This window comes from Ursus maritimus, unplaced genomic scaffold (assembly GCF_017311325.1).
Source record: "Ursus maritimus isolate PB19 unplaced genomic scaffold, ASM1731132v1 scaffold_23, whole genome shotgun sequence".
Taxonomy (NCBI): Eukaryota; Metazoa; Chordata; class Mammalia; order Carnivora; family Ursidae; genus Ursus; species Ursus maritimus.
The window spans coordinates 27,979,191-28,007,077 of NW_024424786.1; the positions used below are offsets into that span (position 1 = coordinate 27,979,191).

The following is a 27,887-nucleotide window of genomic DNA, read 5'->3' on the forward strand; positions in this document are numbered from 1 at the left end:
TCTAGAACAATTTCTCAGTCTTTCTTTGACTTGCATGACGTTCACACTTTTTCAGAGAACATGTTATTTATTTTGTAAGATGTCTCTTGACGTGTCTTGATTTGAGTTTGTCTGATGCTTTTGTGTCAATTTATGCAATTGATTTAAGATTGTTGAAATTCAAATTATGCCTTTTTGACTGGAATGTCACAAAAATACGTTCTCAGTGCATCGTGTTGGAGGACACATAATGTCAGTTTGTCCTATGACTAGTGATGTAACTTCAGTCACAGGTTTTGGCTGGATTTCTCCAGTGTCAAGTTACTGTTTTTGTTCTTAATGTGTCTTGTGGGGAAATGCTTTGAGACCACGGAAATACTCTGCTGCTTCTCAGACTCTGCCCGGCTCGTCGTAGCCTCACCAACGATTTCTCACCCGAATCAGTTGTAATGGTTGCTGAACGGTGATCCTGTAATTCCCGTTCTCTACCTGCTTTTGAGAGTGATTCTTTTGTCTCTGACCTGAGAGTTCATGTCTTTAATCTGTTTTGGAAAATTCTCCATTGTTTTCTCTTTGAACATTATCTATCTGTAATTTTCACAAATCTTTCCTTTTCCTGTTAAATGTATGTCAGACCTCCTTCATCCTGTTGTTAGGTCTCTCAGGTTTTTTCCCCTCACATTTTCCACATTTTTATTTTTCTGTACTGCACGCTGGATAATTTTTTCACATCAATTTTGCTGTTCTCTTCAGCTGTGACTGATTTCTTTTTCACCCATTTGTTGAGATTTTAATTTCATTGGTTATTTTTAGAAACTATTTAATTATTTTTCAGATCTGTCTGCCTGATCTTCTTTTCATAATGTCTTTTTTAAGACTGTGCTTTAAATTCATTCTTTTATAATTATTTGAGATAATGTTTTCCAATTATCCAATTTTTAAATTTCTTGTAAGCTCTACTCCTGTCATGTGTCTACTGTTGCTCTTGTTGCTTTGTTTCCTTGTATGTTTTATAATTTGGGGATCTGAGTTCATCTTCAGTAAGGGTTTCTGTGATAATCTTTGCCACCTGGGCAAGGGGGTATTACCCCAGAGGGTGGGTTTGTTCTTGTTTGTTTGTTTGTTTGTTTTGGCTTCTGCTGGGTGTTCTACTAAATTTATCCTGGAGATAAATGACTTTTTAACATTAATTTCTCAGTAGGAGGTTTCCATACTACAGAAATAGATTTTGTTTAAACCCCAAATCTGTATGAGGGCTCGTCTCTGTTGGAAGCACCCAAACCCACACTCAGGTTGAAAAAGATAAATATTTTTTATTGCCTCCATCTACGAGGGGATGACATTCTGGACCACCTTTTCACTGAGGGACTCTGCCTTTGTGTGGATGTCCCACTTCTAGTTCCCTCACTTCCTGTGGCCAAAGCCACAGTCCATCTTCTAGCATGGACATTAAGCCCCCTGTGTCACTAACCCCAGCAACCACCTCTGCCCTCCTCAGGGTTCCACAGTGCCAGCCCTCCTGTGTGTTCAGCTCTCGATGGCAGTTTCTCTCCATTTTTGGTGCATGGGACATCCCATTTCCTCTGGCCTCAGCTATATATTTAAAAGGAGTTTTGTTAGATTTTATCCTACGTTTCTGTGTATTGTCTAACAAGAGACGTCATCTGTTTCACCACCCAAAATGTGTTGAATTCTTGTCCACTGTTGTCTCCTTGTCTGTTTTTTTTGCCCCTGTAGGTTCATGCCTTTCCTTTTTCCAGGAGGAAGCAGAGATAAAACAAAGTAGGCAAAGCATATGCTTTACCTGAAATTTCAGAGAAATTAAGGATTAAGAAATGACTACACTTTAGAGGTTGTTCTTTCCATGTTATATCAACTTTAATGGTGGTGTTATATTCCTGTCAGCTCAAAACCACACAAAAGCTTAGGTTTTCTTGGTCATACCCGTGTTGCTGTTTTGTGCTTAGATGCCACAAGCTGTAACTTAATCTTTTTCTAGAGTTTCTGTTTACCAAGCCGTTGAAGTCTTCCTCCATATGGTAGCTGGCCAGCAAACATTTTTATGCCTAGGCCAGAGAATGAACCTCTCTTTCTAGCTGTCAGAATATTTCAACTACAGGATAGTCAGATGAAATCATAAATTTGTTTTACCTCTCGTGAGAAGTGGTAGTTTCAGCACCATTGACATTCCTGAGCACTTTGGATTATAGATCAGCCTTGTTTATTTGAACATAACTTTTAAGAGTTTTCAGTATACTGGGGCGCCTGGGTGGCACAGCGGTTGAGCGTCTCCCTTCGGCTCAGGGCGTGATCCCGGCGTTATGGGATCGAGCCCCACGTCAGGCTCCTCCGCTATGAGCCTGCTTCTTCCTCTCCCACTCCCCCTGCTTGTGTTCCTTCTCTCGCTGGCTGTCTCTATCTCTGTCTAATAAATAAATAAAATCTTTAAAAAAAAAAAAAAAAGGAGTTTTCAGTATACTTATTAAGTAACCGATCCAGGGATGATGATTATGTGTTTAAAGACCATGTTCTAAAAATAATCTAAATCTTTTGAACTATCAAGCAGCTGAACTGTTCTTTTTAATATATCGAATTAGGAACCAATAAAATCAATGATGTGTTATTTTTGCCCCGACTTTATTGTATTCACCCACTTAATTGATTAGCAATATCTTCAACTATCTTACCATAGATATATTTAGCAAAATTTATTACTTGCAGACTGATAGAACTCATGAATTATTAAAAGCATCAGCATATGGAACCCACTCTTTCCTCATTCCAAATTCTTTTAATATGGCTTATGTTGAGCCATTTAACTGGCTTCTGTCCATCCCACTGATGGAAGCCGCAGCCAGACGAGAGTTCTTATAAATGATTGGCTTCCTTTCCAAGCAAGAGGAGGATGAAATGTCAACTTTTTCCTCTACTACCTGAAAAGCAATCAGTGGCAACCCTTCCTGCTCTTCTTGACAGTAGTTTGGCTTTACAGAAGAGGGTGGGCATTTAGCCAAATGTGAATTTCAGTGCTATATAAAGGAAAATTTTAAGTAGCTAAAACTCAGATAATAGCTGGAATTTTCAGAGAAGCATTCAGATGGGTTAACCTGGGAGTCTTCAGTAAGCTAACTATAGCTCAGAAATTCCTGAACTGCGTGTTCTAATCCCTCCTTTCCTGATGATGAGCCGAGTGACTTGAGGTTACTTACGGAATCTCTCTTTGCAGCAGTTTGCTCAGCTGTAGGACTGAGTTTAGGGATAATAACAGCTTCAGAAGAATAGTGCAGCATAGTGACTGATTACCAGTGACTACTCAAGACCACTGAAAAGGACATTTTGAAATCAAACCTTGAGGTTGAAGACCATTTATTAACTCGACCTTGTGCTTTGAAATTTGTTATCCTTATCTGCGAAATGGGGCTTTTACTTACTTCACAGGATTATTATGAGATCTTAATGGAACAGTATGTGTGGAAGCATTTCGTAAGTGGCGTCGCACTATAAACGGTACAGGTTGTTAACATAAGGCTGCTAGTATAGTGCTTTATCACGTGGAAACAAATTTGAGAATTGGATAGGACCCTGGCGGGGGAAACTTGAAATTCATGGGACAGTGGTTTTTGTTTCTGTTTCTGTATGCAGATAGGCTCTATTCTGTATTTTCCGTTGCTTAATACTTAAAACCCCAAGAGTTAACATTCTGTGAGCTCCATTCTTACAGATAAAGAAAGTGTGACTTACTTGAGATCCAGCTCCCTGTCATTCTAGCTTATCAAAGAGGAAATGGAGTCTGAAGAAGAGTCAGTCCATCCTTCCATCTAGTATAATATATTGCTATACTTTCGTAAGTGTTTTTATCTTGCACACAAACTCGGCACCCCAATTGAATAGGAAACACAGTAGCAAATAATTCTATTGACCGTGTGATTAGAGAAGGACTTCTGTCACCGGCTTTATGATGGATCGATGTGCTGGATGACCTTCCCAACTGAACAGCGAACACACTGGATGAAGTATCATAAAGCAGTTGTAGCCTGTTGCTAAGCTGGCAGGAGAGTAAGCTCACTGTTGACTCACTAAACGAAGTGAAGCTAGGTATCCTGGCAGGTGACGAGGAGCCAGAGTCAGCTTTTGCTGTAGAGATTTTTGCAGTTCTACGACCTGGGGCTTCTGCTATGAAGAGTGGGACAAGGGGAGCAGGGTGGAAAGCCTGTGGCCTGTGCAAGTTGGTGAACTTAAAAAGAGCTTTCCGGAGAAGCCAGGAAACAAAAAGACTATATTTTCAGTGAAAGGGTAAAGATAAGTGGGTCTGTAGTGATCCTGCTGCTGAGAACGACAGTTATAAGCCACCTTCACGTGGTTTCTGGTCCCAATTCAGACAACAGGTGTGGTCCAAATAAACCTTTAGAGGAAAGTTTCATTAGAAGTGGCCCTGAGTTGATAGAGAGCAGCAGAAGTAGACACAGACCCTCTCTTGAGTCATTCATCTTCAATCTGGGTCTCAGATAATTCTTACAAATACAGTGTCTAAGGAAAATGAGCAGCTTCCAGTTAAAACCCACAAGACCATAGAGAAATAAGGCAGTATCATGAATGAGAACCAGCAGAAACACCTTCAAGGACTTTGGTTATTGGATTAGATTAGATTTATAGATTCAAAGAAATCGTTGAGATGCAGCTCAAAGAGACAGAAGAGTGAAGCGATGTGGAGAATGGAGGGATAAGGTCTAATCAGTTCCAGGAGAAGAGAGGGAGAGAGTGGAAAGAGGCCCTTTGAAAGGGCGATAGCTGAGAACTTTCCAGAACTGTTGAACGACACCAGACCTCAGATTCAGGAAGACCTAGAAACCACGAGCAGGATCATCATAATGAAACTGAGGTACACCAAAGAAAAAGAGAAGGCCTTAAACTTACCAGGAAGAAAAAGACTAATGATACAAATTACTTGCCCCATGCTCCTGTGACCCTGAGTTGGTGTCTCTGGCTCAGTTTCTTTGGGTGTCAGAGAGTTACAGTGCCTGTTACCCCAGTACACCCAGATGTGGTTAGACTCATTCCAGCTCCACCGTATAGAAAACGTATTTATGAACAAACTACTGTAAGTTACAGGAGTTCTAAGCTCATCATTTACTTCCCCCTTAGTTAAGTCTGCAGCACGAAGGGGATTTCTAGCCTTTGATTTTCTTCATCTTTCATGTGTCCAGTTAAGGGGAAGTCAGTGAGATCTAGCCATCAGTGTTATCCTTGTTTTTGTGAACAGCCAGGTCTTTTTTGTGAGTGCAATGAAGTAAAGATATAACGCAGCGAGGAGACTTCAGACTTGTTGCCGAGTCTTTTCTCCCTTGATCTGAGAGCGCCTGCTTAAAGACGGGCGTTAGGGCTCTGTGCTTCTCCGGTTTCCTGAGGCGGTGCGTGCCCAGTGGAGTGTGTGCTGCCAGTAGTCGGGGCTGTAGAGGCTTAATGGGTAAGGTAATGTGGGCCACATTACTGATTGCCCCTTTCAAATCTCCCAGTAACCATTAACATAAATATCATCTCACCATTTTGGACAGGGGACACCACCCTTATGCACGTTAGTAATATGATGCTAATGCTTAACCCTTTCCTGGCTTGGTTTGCTTCAGAGGCCCTGCCCCATGTCCATGGGTAGGGAGTGTGTTTGAACCTGGAGGAGAAACGGAAGGGTTAACTCCTTTTGGTTTTGCCCTTTGACCACTTCAGGATGAGAGGCATGATGAAATACTTTTCAAAATCTTCAGTGGAAACACATCATGCATAATTGGAGCAAAAAAGAATAAATCAAAGCTTTTCCCCCCTTTTAGTCTGGTAATTCATAATTGAAACCACATTGAGGTAGGGGCTGATAACTTCAAAACAAGCAGGAAAACTGCCCTTTCTATCAAGGTAGGAATAGGTAAGGCTCCTCATTACCAGGGGCTCAAAAGCTTCTGTATAACAAGCCTGTCCTCTCCTCCCTTCCTTTCTTCTCTGAATTCTCACTTTTCTGCTCAGGCAGATACCTTCAGTTAAATCAAATGTGGGTTCACTCCAGTATGCTTAGTGCTCTTCTTGTCACATGAATTTATACGTGGTGACATTTTAAAAAATCCTTGATATGGTGAGTAATAGGAATTAAATTTTGAGCCATCCTTCTTCGAGGTTGATTTCTTCTGTCTGGAATTTGGTTGGTTTAGGTTGAAAGAGCCCTTTAGTTGGTAATGGAATGTGGTTTTCCTCGCTCTTGATTTTATAATCCTCGAGTAGTTCCAGCAAGAACATTTCAGGATGCTTAGCAAAGGCCATTTGCTTCCTACCTTCCTCTGCTCTCTGTATGGTAGGTAACCTTGGCTAGAATGCTTTTGGTTAGGCTCATATAGGGCTACCATGACCTTTCAACCAAAAAAAAAAAGGCAAAATGAGATTGCAAGAAGGGTCCAGACAACTTTCTTTGTGTGAGATTGCCAAAGGCATACCTAGTTTGAGTTTGAATTTCTTTCTTGAAGAAGGAAACCCTTTTGCACTGGAAGTTGACTTTACGCCTAGCCTCCCAGGACCTGCCTTTCAGGCATCCTGAAACCCAAACCCATGACTTCTCTTGCTGCTTAGTCTGTTCACTGCTAGCTCATTCACCAGAGCTTTCCAGAATAAGCAATATGAAAGAACTTTCCCAAAGCTGGTGTGGTACCTGGCAGTTATCATAGCTACTATGGATTACTTTTCTGTGATCGCAATTTAACAATCTGGATTTCTTATTGAAGCCTCTATAATGAATATCTGTTGTGGGAGTGAGAAGTGAAGTTTGGGAGGATGGGGGGGGTGGTGGACAAGGTATTTTGGCCAAATGCCAGTACTCTGTCAGAATGATACACATTTCTCCTCCCATCTTTGAGTGAACAGTTTCACTGGGTAGATTTGAAAATGGTATTGATAGCCAAGTTTCGATTGGTGCAGCTGTAATAAGTGGGTTTTGCCTTTTTTCCAGGTCACCAGCGCTGGGTGCCTGGTTTCATGCCCTATCTTGCCACGATGGAGATCTCATCAGGCAACAGAGTTAATTGCCAGCATTGTTTGCCTTTTCCCTGGCAGAAGTCAGAGTCTTGAGTAAATTATGGAGGTTTAAATTTGCTTGATTTCCTGCAGAAAGTGGGGTCAAGAGGTCCCAGACTGTAGACACTCTCTATGGTCAGCCAGCAGGGGGTCAGTTCTTAAAGGTATTTCAGAGGTGACTAAATGCTGTTTTTGAAATGTCCTTCTCCACTAAATTTTTTTCTCTGGGGGTTGGTTTGTTGACCTTACCCCAGTGGAGGGGAGTGTCTGCGTGAAGGCACATACCCCATTTAAAGCTGCCTTTCCCCACGCTGTCACTGTGCTCTGAAGGCAAATGGGATTATGTTCCAGGAGGGAAAAAGCAATTGGCACAGAAGCCTAGTTGCAGATCGGCATTTCCTATTTCTGACCTTTGAAATAGAACATAAACGTGGCCATGTTCACTTACCAGTAAAACAATACGCAGGAAAAGAAAGTTACGAAAGAAATCAACAGAAAGCTAATCACGTGACTTACAAAACCTTCCCTCGTTCAGGGCTCTTCAGGCTGTGGCACTGGCCCGCCTGGCCAGTCCCTTTCATTTCTGCGCTCCTTCCTTCCCTCCCTGTCACGTGAGCGTGTCTTAGCAAGACTGCTCACTCAGTTTGCCAGCACCCGCCTGCTTACCCTTGACGACACAGCGGTCCCTCCTCATCTCCTCCAGGGAGGTCGAGGCCACCGTGTAGACCCTTCCGTTCCCACAGGACTGGAATGCCTTGTGTTAGTAATGGTTGTTTTACTGAGCTGTCCTCCCCACCGGATGATGAGCACGTTACGGGGAAGGCCTGTGTTTGTCTTGGCATCTGTAAGACTCTTCCAGGCGAAGAGTATGTGCTCAGGAAATGCTGACTGAGGGAATGAGCACCAGAAATACGATGGGTAGGGACAATTGTTGAATTGCTGATGCTGGTGTTCTGGCAGGCAAGGAGAATATGAATGGGGAGAGCTGGACGTTTTTGTGCTTGGTTTAAACTGCAGTTCATGGAGCTCTGTGCTGAGTGCTCATTGCTCGTGTGCCAGATCTCATTTTGTCATCATCGCCCTAGGAGACAGGTACCATCATGGTCGCCATTTTACAGATGAGGAAATTCCACATCACCACACTAGTACATGGCAGGGCCTAAATTCAAATTGTCTGTTAAATACCCCCATCCTGCCCTTCTTCGGAATAGTTGGCACACTCAGATTCTCAGTAACTGCTTTAAAATGAATGAACTGGGTTGGAAATCATGTTCAGAACTCATGATGTCACTTATTTGCGTGTACGTCACCTGTTCACATCCATACATAAGGAGGACAGAAAGAACATGACCTGGGTCATCTGGGTTTAACTTATTCATTTTTAAACAGGTTTTTATTGAGTAGTGCTAGGCACTGGCTAGGTACTAGCTGTTGTAACAGTTATGGCTCTTGCTTCCATGTTGTTTTCAAGATAAAATATAAAGAACAGGAAGGAAAGAAGAAAGTGTGAAAATAAAAACAGCGTATTTGGAGAGGAAGTAGAGGTAGAGAATCCAGATAAACTAGGACCCCAAAGCATGATAAGGTCAAAGTAGAGAGGAAGAAGGATTTCATTTAGACTTGTTGCTGGAAGAGACCTCACGATTGCTATCCCACTTGTAGGAACCGTGGAAAATAAAGCCCAGAGAAATGATTACTCCCACAAGATCAACCACGGGCCACCATTTATCGAATGCTTGTAGTGTGAGGTACTTTACAGATATTAACTGTTTACTTTTATTAATAATCTCTGGGTTGTTAAGAAATAATAATTAAGAAATGTTAATAATTAACATTATTAGAATTATTATCATTATTATTTCTCATACCTGGAAAAATAGTATTATTATCACAATTATGGAAACTGAGGTGCAGGAGAGGTTAAGTACTTTGCCCGGGTCACACAGCTGGTCAGTGAAATAGCCTGAATTCATCTTAAGGACGCGTGATTCCAAAACTGACCCCGAACGTGCTGACTCACTTTTTGAAGTCATTTGCCTCAGCCCCGGCAGCATAGCCTACAGTGAGGCCCAAGCCCGCGTCTAGTAAGTAGATGCTCCGCTTCTGTGCGAGTCTGCGTTCATCTCAGCGTCTGCATTTTATGGGGAAGTGTGGGTAAGATTTCAGACCTGGTTATGCTCCTTTGCCGGCTCTGTCTCCCCTTTCTGCTGCCTTTTCTGCTTCCCCAGTTTTCACGCCCTATCTGGTATGCAAGTGAGTAGTGTGGAAAAATTGAGCACCAAGACAAGTTACTGTCTGCCTCCCACCCGCCCATTCCTACCTCTCCTCCTCCCCTTCCACAGTCATCCGCTTCCCGAACGGAGCTGGCAAACGGGATGAGAACAGATCGGTCATCTTGCCAGAGACTCTGGTTCCTTCTCCTGGCAGCGCCTTGAAATCAGAGCTGTGATGCCCTTCAGGGGGTGCCTCCGTTGAAATTCCAAGGGATTCGTTTTCTGAAACCAAGCTTCGCATCTCTCGGGGAACTTTCCTCTCCTTTTAATGTCATACAGGCATTCAAGTGTGTTGGCATTCCCCACTTCTCCCAAAGAACAGACCCCGTTTTGTTGGAGTTTTAATAGTTTTTCCTCCTGTGTTAGAGGTGTGTTTACCTTTTTTAAGTTATGTGTTTCCTTTGCGTCAGTGTTATATATTCAGTGTGTTTTATTCTACGTACGTTCTGAAATCGTAGCGTTTGGGGCAGGCTCTTGCTTATTGGCCCAATGTGATTATCATATGAAGAGCTTCCGGCGTTTTTGTCTCAGAGAAGAGTTAGAAGTAATAAACTCTGGCGTTCCTCACAGTTCCAGTTTCCAAAGTCTGTAAGATGGTGATGCCTACCTCGGACTCAGAGTAGGAGGGCGTGAGGATGGGCCACGGGCCTCCACCATCCAGTGTTCAGAAGCCAGACCTTGAACATCACGACACCATTCACTCTTCCCTCCCTTCCTTTCTTCCTTTCTTTTTTTTGACTGGTAAAGCAAATGATTAGGCCTCATTCACGGTTTTGCCCTACAGTGTGATCATCTGTAAAACGAGAATACCTGTATCTGGCGTGGGGGTTGTTGTGAGGCCCCGATGTATTACACGTACAGCCCGGCGCCTGACAGTAAGCGCTCAGGAAAGCTTTCACACGCATGACAGTACCTCAGAAACTCTGTTTTTGTGTCTTTTTCATTTAAAATGTTTTTCAAGCATAAGAGAGTACTGTGTTGGGAGGAGTAAATGAGTGGGCTGGGTTGGTGATGGCAGAGAGGCCGTGCACCTTTGGGATTAACTGCCACTTACTGACTTCGTTTCCGTAAAGGTCAGGAAGACATTACGGAATAAGCTTTGGGGCAGATGACTAAAAGGGGTTCCTACCAATGGATGAGATGCTAGGGTACCAGTGCTAAAATCTAGGTACGTTCCTGAGACTGCAGCTTAGAGTCAAAGCGTGAGGTCATGGAAACAAAGTCAGCTTTTCTTATTGTGTCTCATGGCTGTGAAATCTAATTATGGCCTGTTGTGGACATTTTGGCTTTAATATCCTGATTACATGAGGACTCCTGGAATCCCATTCAGTCTCTTTGAGTTCCCATCCCATGTGTATCCCATGTGTTTGTGTACATTTCCTGTCCCACACTGTTACATCTGGCAAACAGCTGTTGTCCTCTACGTGGTGATGGGTGTCCATCAGTGATAAGGGTGAGGCTGATGGGGGGCCTTGGGAATCCCAGAGGACGGGAGAATAAGCAGCCAGACTTAACAGTAGGACATTTCGTGTCCAGCCACTTTCTGGCAGAGATGAAGTTCGGTCCTAAGCTTCTCACGTAGTAACATACAAATGTGAAGGTAATTAATGCCACTGAACTGTGCACTTAAAAATGCTAAAATGCAGGTTTCGTGTTATATTTTACCGCAGTTTAAAAAAGTGTACGTAATATACCAAAACCCACTTTCTGCTTTAAATGAGTAGATTGTATATTATATGAACTATATCTCAAAAAAGCTGTTTAAAAATATAAAAATGTTTTAACCATCTTATTACCAGAACAAAAATATTTTTGCTTATATCACTGCATTGAAATTTACTTAATGTTTTAATGGTAGCAAAGAAGTTGAATTTCCTTCATTACTTTTTTTTTTTTTAAGATTTTATTTATTTATTAGACAGAGATAGAGACAGCCAGCGAGAGAGGGAACACAGCAGGGGGAGTGGGAGAGGAAGAAGCAGGCTCATAGCAGAGGAGCCTGATGTGGGGCTCGATCCCACAACACTGGGATCACGCCCTGAGCCGAAGGCAGATGCTTAACCGCTGTGCCACCCAGGCGCCCCTCCTTCATTACTTTTTAAACCTGATTTTGAGAAAATTTTGAACTTACAGAGAGTTGCAGGAATGTACAGTGAACTCACACCTAGAACTCATCACCTAGATTTATGCACTTTATATATTCATACTCTTTATTCATAGTGTCAGAAATGATGTGCTTTGATAGGTTTTATTTTGGTTTTTGTCTTTTTTTTTTTTCAGATTCAATGTGCTAATTACTTATTGGGCCCTTTCAATCTGAAAATTCATGTCTCTTCTATCTTCTGTCCCAAGAATTTATTTAATTTCTTTGATTATCTTGTTTCTTCTATATTCTATGTTCTTTTTCAGGAGCCTCCTATTAGGTGGATGTTGGACCTCCTGGATTTTCTCATCTTTTCCAAGCTGTTTTTCATCTTTGCCTTTTTGTTCACTAGACTGGAATATGTTACCTTTTTCTTTTAATCCTGCTTCTTTTTTTTTTTTTAATGAAGCTATCCTGTTTTTAATGTCCAAGAATTCTTTCCTGTTCTTTGATAGATCTTTTTAAATAAAAATAGCAGTTTATTCTTATTTCATGGATGAAAAATTCTCTTCCTGAGGATATAGTTTGTTGTTGATGTTGTTTTAATTTCCTTCTTCTTCTGTTGTCTGTTTCCTCTGAGTTCCTGCCTTTCTATTTGTTCATTTGGTTTCTGTCATTATGCTGAAGACGTTCCTGAAATGACTGTGATTCTAGGATCTGTTCATGATTACCAGGGAAGCACTGAAAACCTGACTGGAAAGCAGCTCTGGGTGTGAGGGCAAGCCTCCTGCCCGGAGGCTGTCACTGCCAGATGGCAGAGGGGCAAGCGAGCCACATGGCTGCCAGTGTTTGGGGACTTGGAGGGAAAGGCGGCTGGGCAGCTCATCATTCCGAATATAGGCTTTCACCTGCATTTTCCTCTCCGCTGTGGCCATGTTTCCATGCCCAGAGCTTCAGTTTCCCAGAGAACAGACCTCCCTCCTCCTGCAGGGGTGGTCAGCAAGAGGAGGTTTCTGGCTGAGTGGCTGGGTGAAGGGGAGGTTTGTGGATCCTGGGTCCCTTTTGCTCCGTATACATATTTTTAACCAGCTTTCCTGTTTTCAACCCTGCCCCTCCTCTTACTCCACAAGGTTCCCACGGAGCTTATTTCTGAGCCTTTTTGGAGTTCAACAGTTTGGACTTGTTTCCTTTGTTGGCCCCTCTGTGTGGTTACTTAGCTTTCGCCCTCCTTCTCCTGATGTGCTACCATTTCTCTCCCCCCCCCCAAGTCTTCTGAAGCCCGTCGATACTGCTCATCTGCTGTTGTGTCCTCTCTCGTTTCACTGTCATTGTCCATTTGTATTTTGTATCTACTGTCGCTTGAGTGGGCTTGAGGAGAGAATGGAGATCAATGTATGTGTTTAATCTGCTGTGTTTAATTAGAAATCTTTTCTCAGCTACAAAAATTCTCTGCTCCTGTTTCAGTGGCCTCAGAACTCAAGTTAATTAAAGAGAGTCAATACAAATTTGGGAGAAGGGAAGACTTTGAATAGCTGATTTAGCTCTTGGCTTGGTCATGGTTAAAACCACCAAATCTCCCATGTTCTAGTTACTGACAACGGTGGAAAAGAGATCAGCCCCATTGTTACTAGATCCTTCGCTGACCCGCATGAATCTGTTGTCTTGCAGAAATGGAGCAGTGTGAGCAATCCACTCTTCCTCCCGCTGATCCCACCACAGTCACAAGGGTTCACCGCCATCGTCCTTACCTACGACCGAGTGGAGAGCCTCTTCCGGGTCATCACTGAGGTGTCCAAGGTGCCCAGTCTATCCAAGCTGCTAGTTGTCTGGAATAACCAGAATAAAAATCCTCCAGAAGGTAAGAAGAGTGGGAAAATGGTATGGTCTGGAAAGGCCTGGTTTGGGTGTTAGTGAAACTCTCAGCCGGACCGGTTTTGGATGGCCAAATTATTTGTGTCCTTAGATTTAAATGAGTTGTCTTGCTTTGTCAACAATGGTGCCATTTCTGAGGCAGCATGACCCCAATTTTCTCAGTCGTCTCACTCTTGTTCTAGGGTGGCCCATTTAACTCCAAGCCCAGGGCATGCACTCCAGCCACAAGTGTTTGAGAGCTTAGGAGTCAGAGGGGTCAAAGGCCAGCAGCCTTGGGAAAACAGAGCTCAGCTTCCCTCAGCCATCTCAGCTGATTTGTTTACATGAAAACTCAGTTTAAAAGGCATTAGTTTTCTCCTTCCTTATCTGGGCTCTGATACTGCACTTTTCTTCAAAAAAAAAAAAAAAAAAAAAAAAGGATGGCTTCACTTTCAGTCGGGAAAGTCAGCAGAGCATGCCCTCTTCAGGCTTCGAATCAGTTCCTTAAAGTGAGCACTCATCAAGTTCCCATTGGTTCCTCCTTAATCGCTTTGTCCCTTTGCCTTGGCCACCCCGGTAAGCTGCTGGCCGGCGCGGGCAGCCCGGGTTGCGGACTGTTTGATTAATTGGATTTGTTTTTCATTCAGGACGCATAGAGTATGTTCCACCTGCATTTCGTTTCTCATTCAGGCTGTCTATTACTGATCCTAATCCCAGGCACTTCAAAGCTCCTGCCCTTTATAGCCTATTAAAGCCAGGAAGTTTCTGATGGATTAGAGCAAGGAATGAGTTTGAAGTTTGTAATGTGCACCACTATCACCGATAAGGTCTAGTTTATTGCCTGACAGTAGTATCTGCTCTTTTTATGGCTATTCCCTTTTAATTGGTAATACTGAAGTCAGGATAGTCAACCTTGGAAACTACCAGTAGTAGATCTCTAGTTTAGACTGGACGAAGAACATTTTCTGTCTGTTAGGCAAATCAGAATCTGCCCCAAGAAAATTCTTTAGTTTCTCCTGAGACATTTAAGAAATCTTCCTTAGTGGGATTTTTGTTCTCTGCTAGAATCATATGCTTTCTGTCTATTTAGGGAGCCCTAGCTTAACTAAACAAAATGGCTACTTTATTTTTTTTTAATTTTATTATTTATTTATTTATTTATTTATTTATTTATTTATGTTATGTTATGTTATGTTATGTTATGTTATGTTATGTCACCAAAATGGTTACTTTAAAGGAAGGTCCTGTTTTACTGTCCAGAGAGCAGTGGTTTTTCTTATTAACTATCTTTTTATGCCAAGTTTGTTTTCCTCCCAACATCTAGTTTTCTGGATTTTTGTTCATTTGTTTCATTTATTCGACTCTCAAAAAAGGAGAAGGAAAGGGGTAGGAGGAAAATAAGGAACAGGGGAGAAGGAAGAACTGGACAGGAAGGAAGGGAAAGGCAGAAATAAATAGGAGCTGTGCGGGGAGGGCCACGGAAAGGGCCACGGTCAGTGTCTTGCCCATAGGGAAGTGGATTGGACTGTCCGGCGCTGCTTGTTAGTGTCTCACTTACAAAGGATGAATCACGCTTTGAGAAGGAAGGCCGTGTCCCTCCTGGGCTCCGGATTAGCCCACCGCGGTGTGCTGCGTTCACACTCACGCGTTTATTCTCGTGCACACAGGGAGCCCGCAGCACCCCACCCGCCCACATAGGCACAGCTAAATGCAAAAGAGGCCTCTCCTCCCTTCGGAACCCTGGCTCGCCACTTTGGGCTTCGGGGGAATGATTTATTGTGAATTCGAGTCACTCCTTTTGGGCAGGTCTCCTCGCAGACAGTGAGAAGGGAGGAATCGCTTTCTGCCGTCTTGGCCAAAGTGCGGACACTGGGGTGACAGGAAGCACGGGCGGGAACCTGGGTTTTGGAGCTGGGTGTTCAGTTTTAATTTTTGGTAGACCCTGGTAAAATGTAGCGGTTGATTTTATTACCAGGAGCTTAGTTTATTTTTGAACTATTTTGGCTCTGGGCAGAAAAGCGAGCCCTCAACTGACGAGGCCCGTTTTGACACGTTTAGAGACTGAAGCAGCTTTTTTTTCTAGCAGTGGGTTTTAGGTCTCTGCTCGGGCTCTGGCATTGTGGTTGTTTGGGGAGAGCATGAACCATGTTTAATCTTCTGTGGGGTGTTTGTTCAGTTGGTAAATGGGGCTGTCAGCTCTGGCCCTCATGCCAGCCAAGCCATCTGAATCTGTACGTATGGCATTAGTAGCATATATAGTTTTAAAAAAGTAAGTCCAAGGCTTTGAAATATTAGAGGCAAAAGTGATGTTTTTCACTTTCTCTACATTTACTAAAATAAATATTGTGGTGAACATGTCTGCTGCTGGGAGGGTTAATGCAGGCAGAAATTCCCCCCCCCCCCCCCCGCCTTTTTTTTCACTCTCCAACCAAATACTTTTTTCTTTTTGGTTACATTTAAGTCTAAATTACTGGGTTTGAAGTTTAAGTAAATACTTAGACTAGGCAATAGAAATTTCCAGTGAGCTTTCGTCACATCGGTTTTGAGCCCTGTCAGAAAAAAAAAGGCAAGCCGCTGCCTTCCTCCTCCCCAACTCTTCAGTTTCCAAACTTGATGGATATAGAGGTTGTTCGGCTTGGCGCCCGGCCTCCCTGTGAAGGAAGCTATTACATTGTACATTTCGGATAGGTTTAACTCAGCCTTCTGTTTTAGCTGATTTCAGTGTTAAATTTGAATTGACCTCAGGAGCTCCCTAACTTCCGATTGTGACTTTGATAGCTGCTAGCAGGCAGGATGGGATGGGCCGAGTATGTCAGGATGGTCACCCCAGAGGAGGTAACAGAGAAGTAGAAGCCACAGCCACCTCGCTTTTGAGCCGAATTCAGGGGCTGTGGGGGATGAAGGTCATGTGGACCCTCTGTACACCAAGCAGCCTGAGCGTTCCTGACGTGAGCTCAAGGTTTGTGTGGAGATAATGTGACCATTTATTTTATTGCTCTGTGGTCGTGTTTGTGACAGTGATTGCCGGGATGGGCTTGGGGTCATCTTCAGTCAACCTGATCATTTTATAGTACCTTTGCCAAGTTGGAGGGAAAATTCTCTTTGCTCACATCTTTCTTGGCATCCAACATGGAGAAAACTGTTAATCAAGACACATTTTTAAAAAATCCTTAACACAAGGAGCTCTTTTTCTCCTTCAAGCTAGACTAAAGTTCCTGACTGTGAAGTTATCAGGTCACCTGGCTCAGCTGTTTGTTTTTCATAAATTCAGCAATGTGTTTAAAAAACCCCTGTTTTTCAGACTACTTTGTGTGAATGGAAGGTGACATTTTTATTTTGCCAGCCACAGATTCACAGGATGAGACATAAGGTACAAGGCCATGCTGTTACTTTGAATTCATTTAGAATTTAGAGTTTCACTTAGAATTTAGAAGGAAAAGGAAAAAAGAGACCCCATTTGGCCTCAGTAATGGAATTAGAGCCTGACGGTCTCTAGCTATGAACTGTGTCCTTCTGCAGCCTAAGGGGCCACCTCACAATGTTCTGTCTACACCTCTTCAGGCTGTCAGGAGAGAAGTGAGGTCCATGAGACTTTATGAGAACCCATTTATGAAGATGAAAATGGTACGATGTTTTTATAGCCATGTATTATATGCCTTTTAAATCCCAGGAATAGGAACTGTGCTAAGTGCTTTAAATGTATTATCTCATCCTTCTGATAAACCCGGAAGCTGTTCTTATTCCCATTTTACACAAATGAAACTCAGCTTAGTTGTGTAATTTGCCCATATCAGAAAACTGCAAGTGGCAGAGCCAGAAATGCACACGGGCCTCTCTGGATCCAGAGCTCATGCCCCTTGCACTCAGGCCCCTTGTATCCGCTCAGGTTACCGTTTAGTGGAGGAAAATCATCGTGCTTTGTCTCTTCTCTGATTCAGGATGGTATAGAAGAACTAGGTCCTTGTCAGGGACTCAAAGAGAGACAGAAAGATAAATCTGTTCTTTTGAAAATACTAACGGAAAGGGCAAAAAAAGTTCTTTTATTCTCACTTATATTTTTCTTTCCCACATCATGCTTCTGTCCTAATTTTTTAAACATTCAACGTCCCATATCAGAATTACCTGCTTTGGGGCAGGGAGTAATTATAATGCTTATTTTTTATTTCTGCCCCCCACAGAAGGAACGCTGAAGCCTGAGAGAATGGCAGTTCCCTTTCTTGGAGGCCTATTTTATTTGAAAATGTGAAAACAAAAAACTGGGAGTTCTCTTTAGAGGCCTGTCTTATGGTGACGATGGTGCAGAGACAGCTGACCGTTGAGGTGGAAGCTGCTTTTGCCCTGGCTGACTTTGGCTACCCAGGCCTAACTCAGAACAGGGAAGGGCAATCCCATGTCCCTCTTCACCTCATGTCATCCTCCTTGGCCTTCATCATTCCCTAAAACTTCTCCATCAAAGACTTTACAGGGCAAGGGCAAGTTAGTTCTCTGTGGATATTGATTGTCTCAAGTAATTCTTTGGATATATAGGTAACGAATGTGGAAAGCCGTCTGCGCATGGAACATGCTGTACCCACTCGCCAAGTGAGAGTGCAGATCCCCTCCAGGGTAGAGGGATGCCCATACTTAACTGAAGCGGCTAGCCCGTTTTCTGTACGTATTGCAAAAAGAGGATCCATTTGTTGCTCCATGAGATTAACATGGAAAAGGTTCCATGTTCTTTTGTTTCATTTGTGTGTTCCATTGTCTCCATTCTGGAGGGTTATTGGTAGGGATCCTGTTGATCTTAAAGTGGATATGGAAGGTACAAGCCGGGGGCACGCCCCTGGATCGTCAGAGTAATGTGCCAGATCTAACATGTCCCACTTTGCCACCCTTACACCTAAGGTTCGGAGGAAGTCCTTTGATTCTGTAAATAGACACAAACGCTCAAAGGAAGGCCCTGCTAACATTTAGTGGATGTCTCCCATGTGCCAGGTGCTGTGCTAAGTGCATTCATGTTCCTCCTCAGTCAGCCGTGGGAAGATGGTGTTATTATTCTGTCTTCATAGTTGAAGAAACAGGTTGAAAGTGGTTGACTTGTTCAAGATCCCATGGCTAGACTATGGACTCTGGGAAACAAACTGAGGGTTTTAGAAGGGAGGGGGGTGGGGGGATGGGCTAGCCCAGTGATGGGTATTAAGGAGGGCACGTATTGCATGGAGCACTGGGTGTTATATGCAAACAATGAAACATGGAACACTACATCAAAAACTAATGATGTACTGTATGGTGACTAACATATCAAAATAAAAAAAATAAATTAAAAAAAGATCCTATGGCTTGTAAGGAGTACACCTGGGATTCAAAGCTCTTCCCAAAGACTGTTCTTTCTGTGATATATGACGGCCTCATGAAAGCCCGGACCTCAGAGGCATCTGAGGTCTCTCATATGATGTCAAGTAGAAATCTGACCTAAGTTAGTACATTTTAGGTAAAAGCACACATTGTATTGCTAAAGGCATTTTATCATTTCGTTTTATATCAGTTTTTCCATCAGAGGGTTCTTTTTAAAATTTTATTTATTTATTTTTAAAGATTTATTTGTGTGTGAGAGAGAGAGAGCGTGTGCGCATGAGCAGGGATGAGGGGCAGAAGGAGAGGGGGAGAGAGAATCCTCAAGAAGACTCCCCACTGAGCCCAGAGCAAAAGGTGGGGCTTGATCCCATGACCCTGAGATATGACCTGAGCCAAAATCAAGAGTCGGACACTCAACAGACTGAGCCACTCAGGCGCCCCACTTTTGTTATTTTAACTTATCTCTATACCCAAGGTGGGGCTCAAACTCATGACCCTGACATCAAGAGTTGCATGCTCCTCTGACTGAGCCAGCCAGGCACTCCTCCCTCAGAAGATTCTTACCTATTTTGAGTCTAAATTAGTTGCCCTGTAACTTTTACCCAGCCATTGGTCATGGTTCTAACTTTAGAGGTCATAGAGAATAATTCCCCTTTCATCTGATAGCCCTCCTGGTATCCTGTATATTAGTCAAGGCCTAGGTAGGAGACAGAAACCATACAGTAACTTGAACAGGAAAAGTTTAATATAAAGAATGATTAACTAATAACAGGTGATTGGTGACTAAGGGGTAAGAACTGTAAAGATAGCAGGAAATAAATTTGGGAGAGTCCCTTCCCCAGCTAGCTCTGAGATTCAGACCTTGTTGGACAGCGCGCAACTATAGCCCACTGCACGGTGAGGTTCGCTGAGGGGCCACAGGCCAAGTCTGGCAAACGAGACACCCCCTTCCCCTTCAGTACCCGCAGAATTCAACAGGAAGTGACCCGGCGTGCGTTCTTGAACTTGCTGGGAAGCTGAGGGCTTCGATGGAGTTCCCTGGGAACCCCCCCATGGGGAGAACCTCAGCTGAGTTGCTCTTGGCGGTGTCTGCAGAACCTGTCACAAAGTTCCCCCCAGGGGTGCCACTTAAAAACTTGCTGGAGAGAAGTGCCCCTGCCTGCCCATCAAGTACTGAGGAAGCAACAAGTTAAAAAGGCACGCCCCAGGAAGAAAAGCCCCCTTCCTTCCGAAGCATCCCTCCAGCACCCTCTACTGACGAAGCCCAACATCAAGCTGGTTGGCAGACGGCAGATGTTTACAGAATCTAGTTCCAGTGTGAGAAACAGGACAGTGAAGGGTGACATTGAAGCTGAGAGGCAGTACACGGACAACTGGCACAGTTAGTCTCTGTAAACATTCTGTAGAAATCCTGGATTCAAGTGCCTGTACTGACCTTGTGCCTCTTCCCAAACTCTTTTCCAGCTTATTGGAACTTTCCCCATCTTATGATACCCAAATCTGAACACAAAGCCTTTCAAAGTGCAGTCCAGGGACCCCTGGACAGCCGTGAGAACCTTCCAGGGGGTCTGTAAGGTTGACATTATTTTCCTAGTAATACCAAGTCACCTCCATTCACCACTCTTTATTCTTTCACAAGCGGACAGTTTTCCAGAGGCTAGATGACATGGGATAACATCACTCTAATGGCTAGTGGGATGTGCGCTTGTGTATTTTTTGTTTTAAAATTTCCTCAGTTTTAATTTCTCATACAAATTGTGTGTGTGTGTGTGTGTGTGTATGTGTGTGTGTGTGTGTCCCACAGAAATCTTTGGGGTTCTCAACAATTTTTAAGAGCATATAGGAATCCTGACACCAAAAAGTTTGAGAACCGGTGGTCTAGTGGGTGGAGCTGTAACCTCTTGCAGTTTAGATATTATGGTTCATGTTTCATAAGGATCTGGACAGTAGATTTATGCCAAGGGCTTTATTTATCTGGAAGAGGGAGTGGGAAGCCAACAAGAATAAGGATGATTGTTGGAGAACTGTTGAGCTCATCGTTTTGTCCCAGATCTAGAGAAGCATGAGGTTTTCATACTGCGGTAGATGGTACATGTTTTGTTTGGCCTTTGATGCTAAACGGACTTAGATTCAGTCACTTGCCTTATCATTTAGTAGCTCTGTACGCCCCGCCAAATTACGTGATCTCTCTGAGCCTCGTAACGACTACTTTGTAAAGAATTTCTGCCGCGGGGTTGTCAGGAGGATTGGACAACCCTGCATCTGCGAAGTGTGTGGCATATGCTGGTTGTTTAGTAAAGGTGTCCCCCCTCCCCTGCTTATTCTTAGACGACAGTGAGAGGGACGTGCTGACACCCCATAGATAACGTGGGACGCAGGTCTTCACTCTCTCAAGTCCTATGCCCGTCCATTTATTCCAAAGCTGTTTATTGATTCTGTGCTTCTGAGCCAGGAATGAAACTATAATAACTACTGTTACTGATTAAAAGGCAGAGGCCTCAGGGATCATTTCTTTGGTGTTCAGTTCAGTCCTTTTTCCCAAATATGCTTCTGTTGAAGTTGACTGCTCTTTTAGGCTCTGTGCTTATTTAAGACTGAATGTCTTCCTTAATTACAGGGCCTCTACTTATAGGCTCCTTCCAGGACCCTGCTAGCGTCCCAACAATGTGTCCCATGGATACGCCGTACAATATACAGAAGGAAGATATTTCATCTGCGGGCAGTGCAGACAGCCTTTTCCCTTCTGACTCTCCCTCGCCACACTTCTCTTCAGTATGGTGACTTTGGAGCGGCCACAGGCATTTGGGGCTTCAGGACTCACGCAAACTAGATCTTTCCACAATTACACAATGGGCTTTTTGGAAGCAGTCTGATATCTAGCTTTCCTTTTGTCATTTGACGAATGTTGTGTGAAGAACAAAGTACCCTCTGTAAGAACCCTGAGGTCTATGGACAAGGGTACTGTACCAAAGAGGTACTAATTTCATGCTGTGCTAAATGCAACATTTTAAAATAAGGAACCTGCGGTTGAATTGCTTCAATCATTTCAAAGTAGAATGGGGAAAAATGTAAGGCAAGTCATGGGTTGGTGTTTCTTCAGTATACTAGAAAATCCCACATAATTGGACCTAGAAACTTGATATTTACTCTGTAAATTGTTCATGATGAGAAACCAAACCCAGTGAATCAGAGGGAAGGGGCTGTCGAGGGGATAACGTGCTAAGTTAAGAAACCTCCATCGTTCAGGGAAACCATTTTTGTGGGTGGATTTGAGCAGCATCGGTATCTGCTTGCGATTGCGTGGTGGAGGCCGGCACACTGGGCCGGGCATCTAGAACACGTGCTTTGTATTGGCCAGCAGAGCGGAGACATGTCTTGAGCTGGGGTGTACCTCACTGAAGGTAGTTTGGGGAGGTGGCAGAGTTCTGGTATTAAACCGTGGGCCTGAGAATGAGACCGTGCGAACTCCCTCCCTCCTGTTGTGATCCTGGGCAAGTCCTTTTGGCTTCTCTGTCTCCCTCAGTTGCAAGTTGAAGCCATTTGTGCATTCTGGTTAGGGCAGCATTGAGAATTAGAAGTGTTGCAAGGACTTGGAGAGGATAGAAATACTTAAAGTTTTTGTAACCATGCATTTGTAAGAACTCTCCCTTGAACAGTTGTACGTATACATTTAAAGAGAACCACGGAACTAAGTTCCATCTCACTTGTGACGTGATGCTTTTACTGCGTTATCTCCTCACAAAAGTTAGAAGAGTAATACATGCCTGTTCTCCTGCCTGCCCCCCCCCCCCAGATTCTCTCTGGCCCAAAATCCGGGTTCCACTAAAAGTTGTGAGGACTGCTGAAAACAAGCTAAGTAACCGTTTCTTCCCATATGACGAAATCGAAACGGAGGCCGTCCTGGCCATCGACGACGATATCATCATGCTGACCTCCGACGAGCTGCAGTTTGGTTATGAGGTACGGAGGTTTCAAACAGTCTGTTTACACGTTTGATATTTCTTGCCTAGTGTTGCTTGTCTTTCCTGATGAAGAGTATTCTATTTCATTCTCTAAAGTCATAATTTCTAAATCCCAGTAGAGTCTAAAAGCGACGCATAGGAGCGTGGGTTATGAAGCTGTTCTTTGAACTTTGGGGAAACCCTATTCCGGAATGACAGCTGTGTCCTCCACTAGTTTTGGGAACTCCCAAGGAGAGTCCCAGGGGATATTTTCAAAAGAGCATCTACAGCATGTAACGAGCACTTAATTGATGTCTCCTTGAAGAGCACGTCCCTGACTCACGCAGCTGGGCACAGCAACAATAAAAATGTCAGTAAGCGAAGAAGCTGGCGACACTGACAAACAGAAAGCAGACCCTGTTGATGGCTTTCTTTCTGAGGTTTAAGTGGGGAGGTTGGCTGCCTGTCTTTAGGGAGAAACATTCTCTATCACCGTTCGTTCAGAGCAGCTGATGGATTAGGCTGGGTTCAAGGGTTAAGTATGGAGACCAGTAAAGGTCTCCCCAGGGGAAAGTGCCAGAGCCGCAGCCTGGTGAAAAGCAATAGGAATTGATGAGTTCTGTCAGGGAGGATGTGCGGGAGATGCATGATGGCGACAGGCAGAGGCCTGCAGCTGCAGGGGTGTACCCGTGGCACCGGACCCCGAGCGAAACAGAGTATGCATCAATTAGCCGCAGCCGGCGCAGGGAAAGTGGTGAAATCCGTCCCCGACACTCGTCCTGCCCGTGAGAGAGAGGCAGCCCTCTTCTCTAGTTGACTCAGTTTGCTGAATTTGAGGCTCTAAGAAATCATGAAATTGTATTATATGAAGCCATTTGATACTCAGATTTTATTAAATGAGTACGTATTGTGTATTCTATATTTATTATAGAAATTTATTTTCTGGGGCGCCTCGGTGGTACGGTTGGTTGAGTGTCCAACTCTTGGTTTTGGCTCAGGTCATGATCTCAGGGTCGTGGAATCGAGCCCTGCATTGGGCTCCATGCTCGGCAGGTAGCCTGCTAGAGATTCTTCCTGCTCCCTTTGCCCCTCCCCTGGCTCTCTCTCTCTCAAATAAATGAATAAATCTTAGAAAAAAAAAAGAGAGAGAGAGAGAAAGAGAAATTTATTTTCTAACCCTTAAACTAAAAGTGGATTTTAAGGGGAAGAAATAGGAATCCCCCTAACCGTCACCACCAGCAAAAATTAAAAGCTCAAGTTTTCCTGTTTTGTTTTGTTTTGTTTGCTTTTTTATGTAGCTCCCTTTGAGTGGGAAAGAAATTGTTGTGAGCTAGGCTGATGTGCGACACACTTGGTCAGCGTAGTTACTGGCCAGCGAAAGGCGTGAGAGTGGCTGATAAAGTATATATCATCTTTTGGAGCTTATTCTCATTCACAGAGATGTCTTTTACATGACCACGTCTAGGGTATTGAATGATGGTTAGCGCGGTATCATTCCCATTTTTTAAAAAAGCAGATTACCTACTTGTTTCTCTAGCCAACTCATGGCAAAAAGACTAGTGTTTTCTGCCAGTGTTTTCTCTCTTTGTTGCATAGAGTGGCTTCAGACTATACTTATGTGTTTATTTTTGTGGTAAAAGGGAAGTGGAAAAAGAGAACGTTCGGAACAATATAGCCAAGGTGCACAGCGTGCTCCCTCTTCAGTGTTTTCAGTTGGGCTAAATGAAGTCTAGTAAAAGAAGGGTAGACTAATGAATGTATTCCTTTCGACCTTGAGTTGAAACCTTGAGATCTCACGTATATTGAAACCTGGGATTTCTTTCAATCTTGAGTTTGTTGCAAGCCTCTTCCCCTCTTTCCTCTGATGCCCGGTGTTTGATTCCACGTCACCTTAAAGGAAGTAACTGCATATCAAAGGAGTGGCGGGCAGGAAAAAGCCTTATCTCCATTAATCGGAATCTTCTCAAGATGCCGTAGAGGGAAAACTTTCATAACTACCCTCCATATTCCAGTGAATGTTCTGGGTATTTACAGACATTACTTATGCTCTTTCCCCAAACCTGCAAGATGGTTGTTGTTTTCTCATTCTCTACTAAGAGGAAGCAAGGCTAGATAACTTGCCTACAGTCACACAGCTAGTGAGTGGAAGAGTTGGCATGTAGGTCCCAGTGTGTCTACACCATACTGTCTGCCCGGGGGGTTTTACCCTGTCAGAGACCACAGGTTCATAAACCTCGCACTAAGAGCCATGAGCATACCCGTTGTCTCTCATGGAATTATCTTCACGTTAAAGATAACAAACAGGTTTCTCAGGCATCCCTACTGTTGGTGCTTTAGGGTAATTTTGTAAAAGTTATTTCTTGCATAGTAATTAATATAATGGAGAAAGTTAGGAAAGCCCTGGGCCCAAATTTCTGCTCTTTGACTGACCAGTTAATGACCAAGGACAAGTTATTTAATCTTTCTTGATGTTAGTTTATATGAAATGGCAGTAATGATACTGACTTCATTAGGTTACCATATACATTGGGAAGTTCCCCAGTGCCTCCCACATGGCAGGAAAGCGCTCCGGAGTGGTGTGGTGGGCAGTGTGCGCTGCGCTTCGCAAGACACCCAGGCAGCTGCTGCTGCAATGGCAGCTACCGCGACCAGTCTCGTGATTCCCCTCGTGATTCTGCCCGGTTCATGAGAAAGGTGGTTTGTTGTTTCCATTCTTCACAGGGCACATTTCTGTTCTAGAGAGGATGCCCACTTTTGTGTTGAGTCAGAAGACAGAAGATAATGGTGTTCCCGAATCCTATTTTTTATGCCAAAGCCTGGGATTATTTCATGCGGGAATTGGGAGCAGGCTTGACTGATTAAGTGAATAAATAAATCTGCTAACAAAACTCAGTGTGCTAGGGAAGTTATGCTGGGCTGTAGAGCTACTTTGTTGTGTTTAGCACAGTGTGTGAGAATTCTATCTTGTTTCTGCTATTCATCCTTCAGCGTCCTACCCAAGTGTTGCTATCTCAAAAAAGCTTTCAGAGAGTCGCCAGACTAGGTTAGGTTCGGAGCACTCTGTTCCTCTTTGTAAGCACATAATTAATTGTGAAGTATATTGTTTAGTGTCTGCTTTTCTTCTAGAATGTAAGCCTGCAAGGGCAGGAAGCCTGGCTGTGTTGTTCATTGCTATATCCTCTATGCCTAACCCAGTTCATTCCTTTCAGTGATTACTCAGTAATAGTTGATGAATAAATCTTTGTTACCAGCATGCATGTGAAAGATAGGAAACAAGTTTTTCTGGCCTGCCTGCCTATCTGTTTTCCCATAATCTATAATCTGGATCTAGCCATTTTAGAAAACAGTTTAGAGTTTGAAATGTTAAGCATACATTTACCATGTGACCCCACCATTCTTTTCATAGAGATTTGCCCTAGAGAAATAAGAGCATATGTATAATTCTTGTACACCAATATTCATAACAATTTTTTATTTATAGTAGCTAGAATCTGGAGGAAAAACACCCAGTGTCTATCAAATTTGAATGAATAATCCTGGTGTATCTGTACAATAGAATACTACGCGGTAATAAATTTGAATGAGCTATGGAGACATACAGCAACATTGATGTATTTAAAAATAATTATACTGAGTGAATGAAGTAAGATGAAAACATATTTTATGATTCCACTTACCTAAAATTCTAGAAAATGCAAGCTAATGTTTAGTGATTGAAATCTCAGTGGTTGCCTGGCATAGGAGTGGGGAGGGTCAAGCTGTGAAGGGCAAGAGGGAAGAATAACAAAGGAACAAAAAAACTTCAAGAGGAGATGGATATATTCATTTTCTTAACTGGGATGATGATTTTACTGGTGTATACAGACGTCAAAATATATAAAAGTATGCATTCTAAGTAGATTCAGTTTATTGTATGTCAACTATATTTCCAAAAAGCTATAAAGAATTATCTTCATGCAAAAGCATAAAAAATGAAATGCTTGAAAAATGGAATGAAATGCGTGCCAGATATGTTCAGTGAAAACCACAAAATGTTGCTGAGAGAAATTGGAGAGCAACTGCATAAATGGAAAGATGTATCGTATGGATCCATCCAAAGACTTAACTATTACTAAGGTGTGAGTGCTCCCCATAGTCTTCTATAGATTCAAAGCAATCCCACTCAAAATCCCATAAGGCTTTTTTTTTTTTTTATTGAAATTGATGAGCTTGTTCTAAAATTGAATTGGAAACACAGTGGGCCTGAAAAAAAGCCAAAGCAATTTAGGAAAAGCAGAGCAAAGTTTCAGGAATCCCTTATTTTAAGAATTACTATAAAGCTACAGTAATCAAGACACTGTGGTATTGTTGTCAACTTAGACATATGCATCAATGAGACAGAATAAAGAGTCCAGAAATAGAACACACATGTACAGCCAATTAATTTTCAACAAAGGACCCAAGTCTGTTCAGTAGAAATGGGGCAGTCTTTCTAAGTGGTGGTGGAACAATGTGATGATAAATCCTTATGTCAAAAAAAAATCATGACCCTCACCTCACACTGTATATAAAAATTTAACTAGTCCTAAGAACTGAAATTATAAAACTTCTTGAAGAAAACAGAGGAAATCGTACTGTGTCTAGGCTAAGCAGTGATACTTAAATAGGAGACAAGTAGATGACTTATAAACGAAACCAAAATGGATACGTTGGACTTCTTCAAAATTAACACTTGAAAAGACACTTCTAAGAAAATAAAAAGGCAAGTCATTTTTGGGAAAAATATCTTCAGAACATACATGTGATAAAGAACTTGTATCTAGGGTGCCTGCATGGCTCAGTTGGTTGTCTGGCTGTTAGTTTTGGCTCAGGTCATGATCTCGGGGTCCTGGGATCGAGCCCCATATTGGGCTTCATGCTCTGTGGGGAATCTGCTTGAGATTCTCTCCCTCTACCCCTCCCCCCACTCTCTCTCTTTCAAATGAGTAAATAAATCTTAAAAAAAAAAGAAAAGAACTTGTATCCAAAATATATAAAGAACTCTCACAACTCAGTAAGAAGAAAACAAATCAATTAAAAAATGGGCAAAAATTTGAGCAGTTACTTCACAAAAGGAGATATATAGATGTAAACTGACATATGAAAAAATTCTTCACATCATAGTTATTAGGGCAATTCTAGAATAAAAGCACAAAAGTTACCAGGACATACCCACTAGAATGACTAAATAAAATTTAAAAGACTGACAGTGCCACGTGTTGATAAGGCTGTGGAGCAACTAGAATTCTCATATGTTATTGGTAAAAATGTGAACTGGTACAACTAATTTGGAAAACAGTTTGGCAGTTTCTCATGAAGTTAAACATTTACTTTTCATATGACACAGCTTCCAAAAGAAGT

The 27,887-nt window shown here is 42.9% G+C and overlaps 1 protein-coding gene across 1 annotated transcript in view; it reads left to right on the top strand.

Annotated features, from left to right (window-relative positions):
* Positions 1-27,887, top strand: part of EXT2 (exostosin glycosyltransferase 2) — a 135,125-nt gene that overhangs the window by 76,129 nt on the left and 31,109 nt on the right. Inside the window, exons 9-10 of the mRNA XM_040638981.1 lie at positions 13,051-13,240; positions 22,361-22,527. Of these exons, the coding sequence (XP_040494915.1) occupies positions 13,051-13,240; positions 22,361-22,527 (357 nt within the window). The remainder of the gene's footprint in view (positions 1-13,050; positions 13,241-22,360; positions 22,528-27,887) is intronic.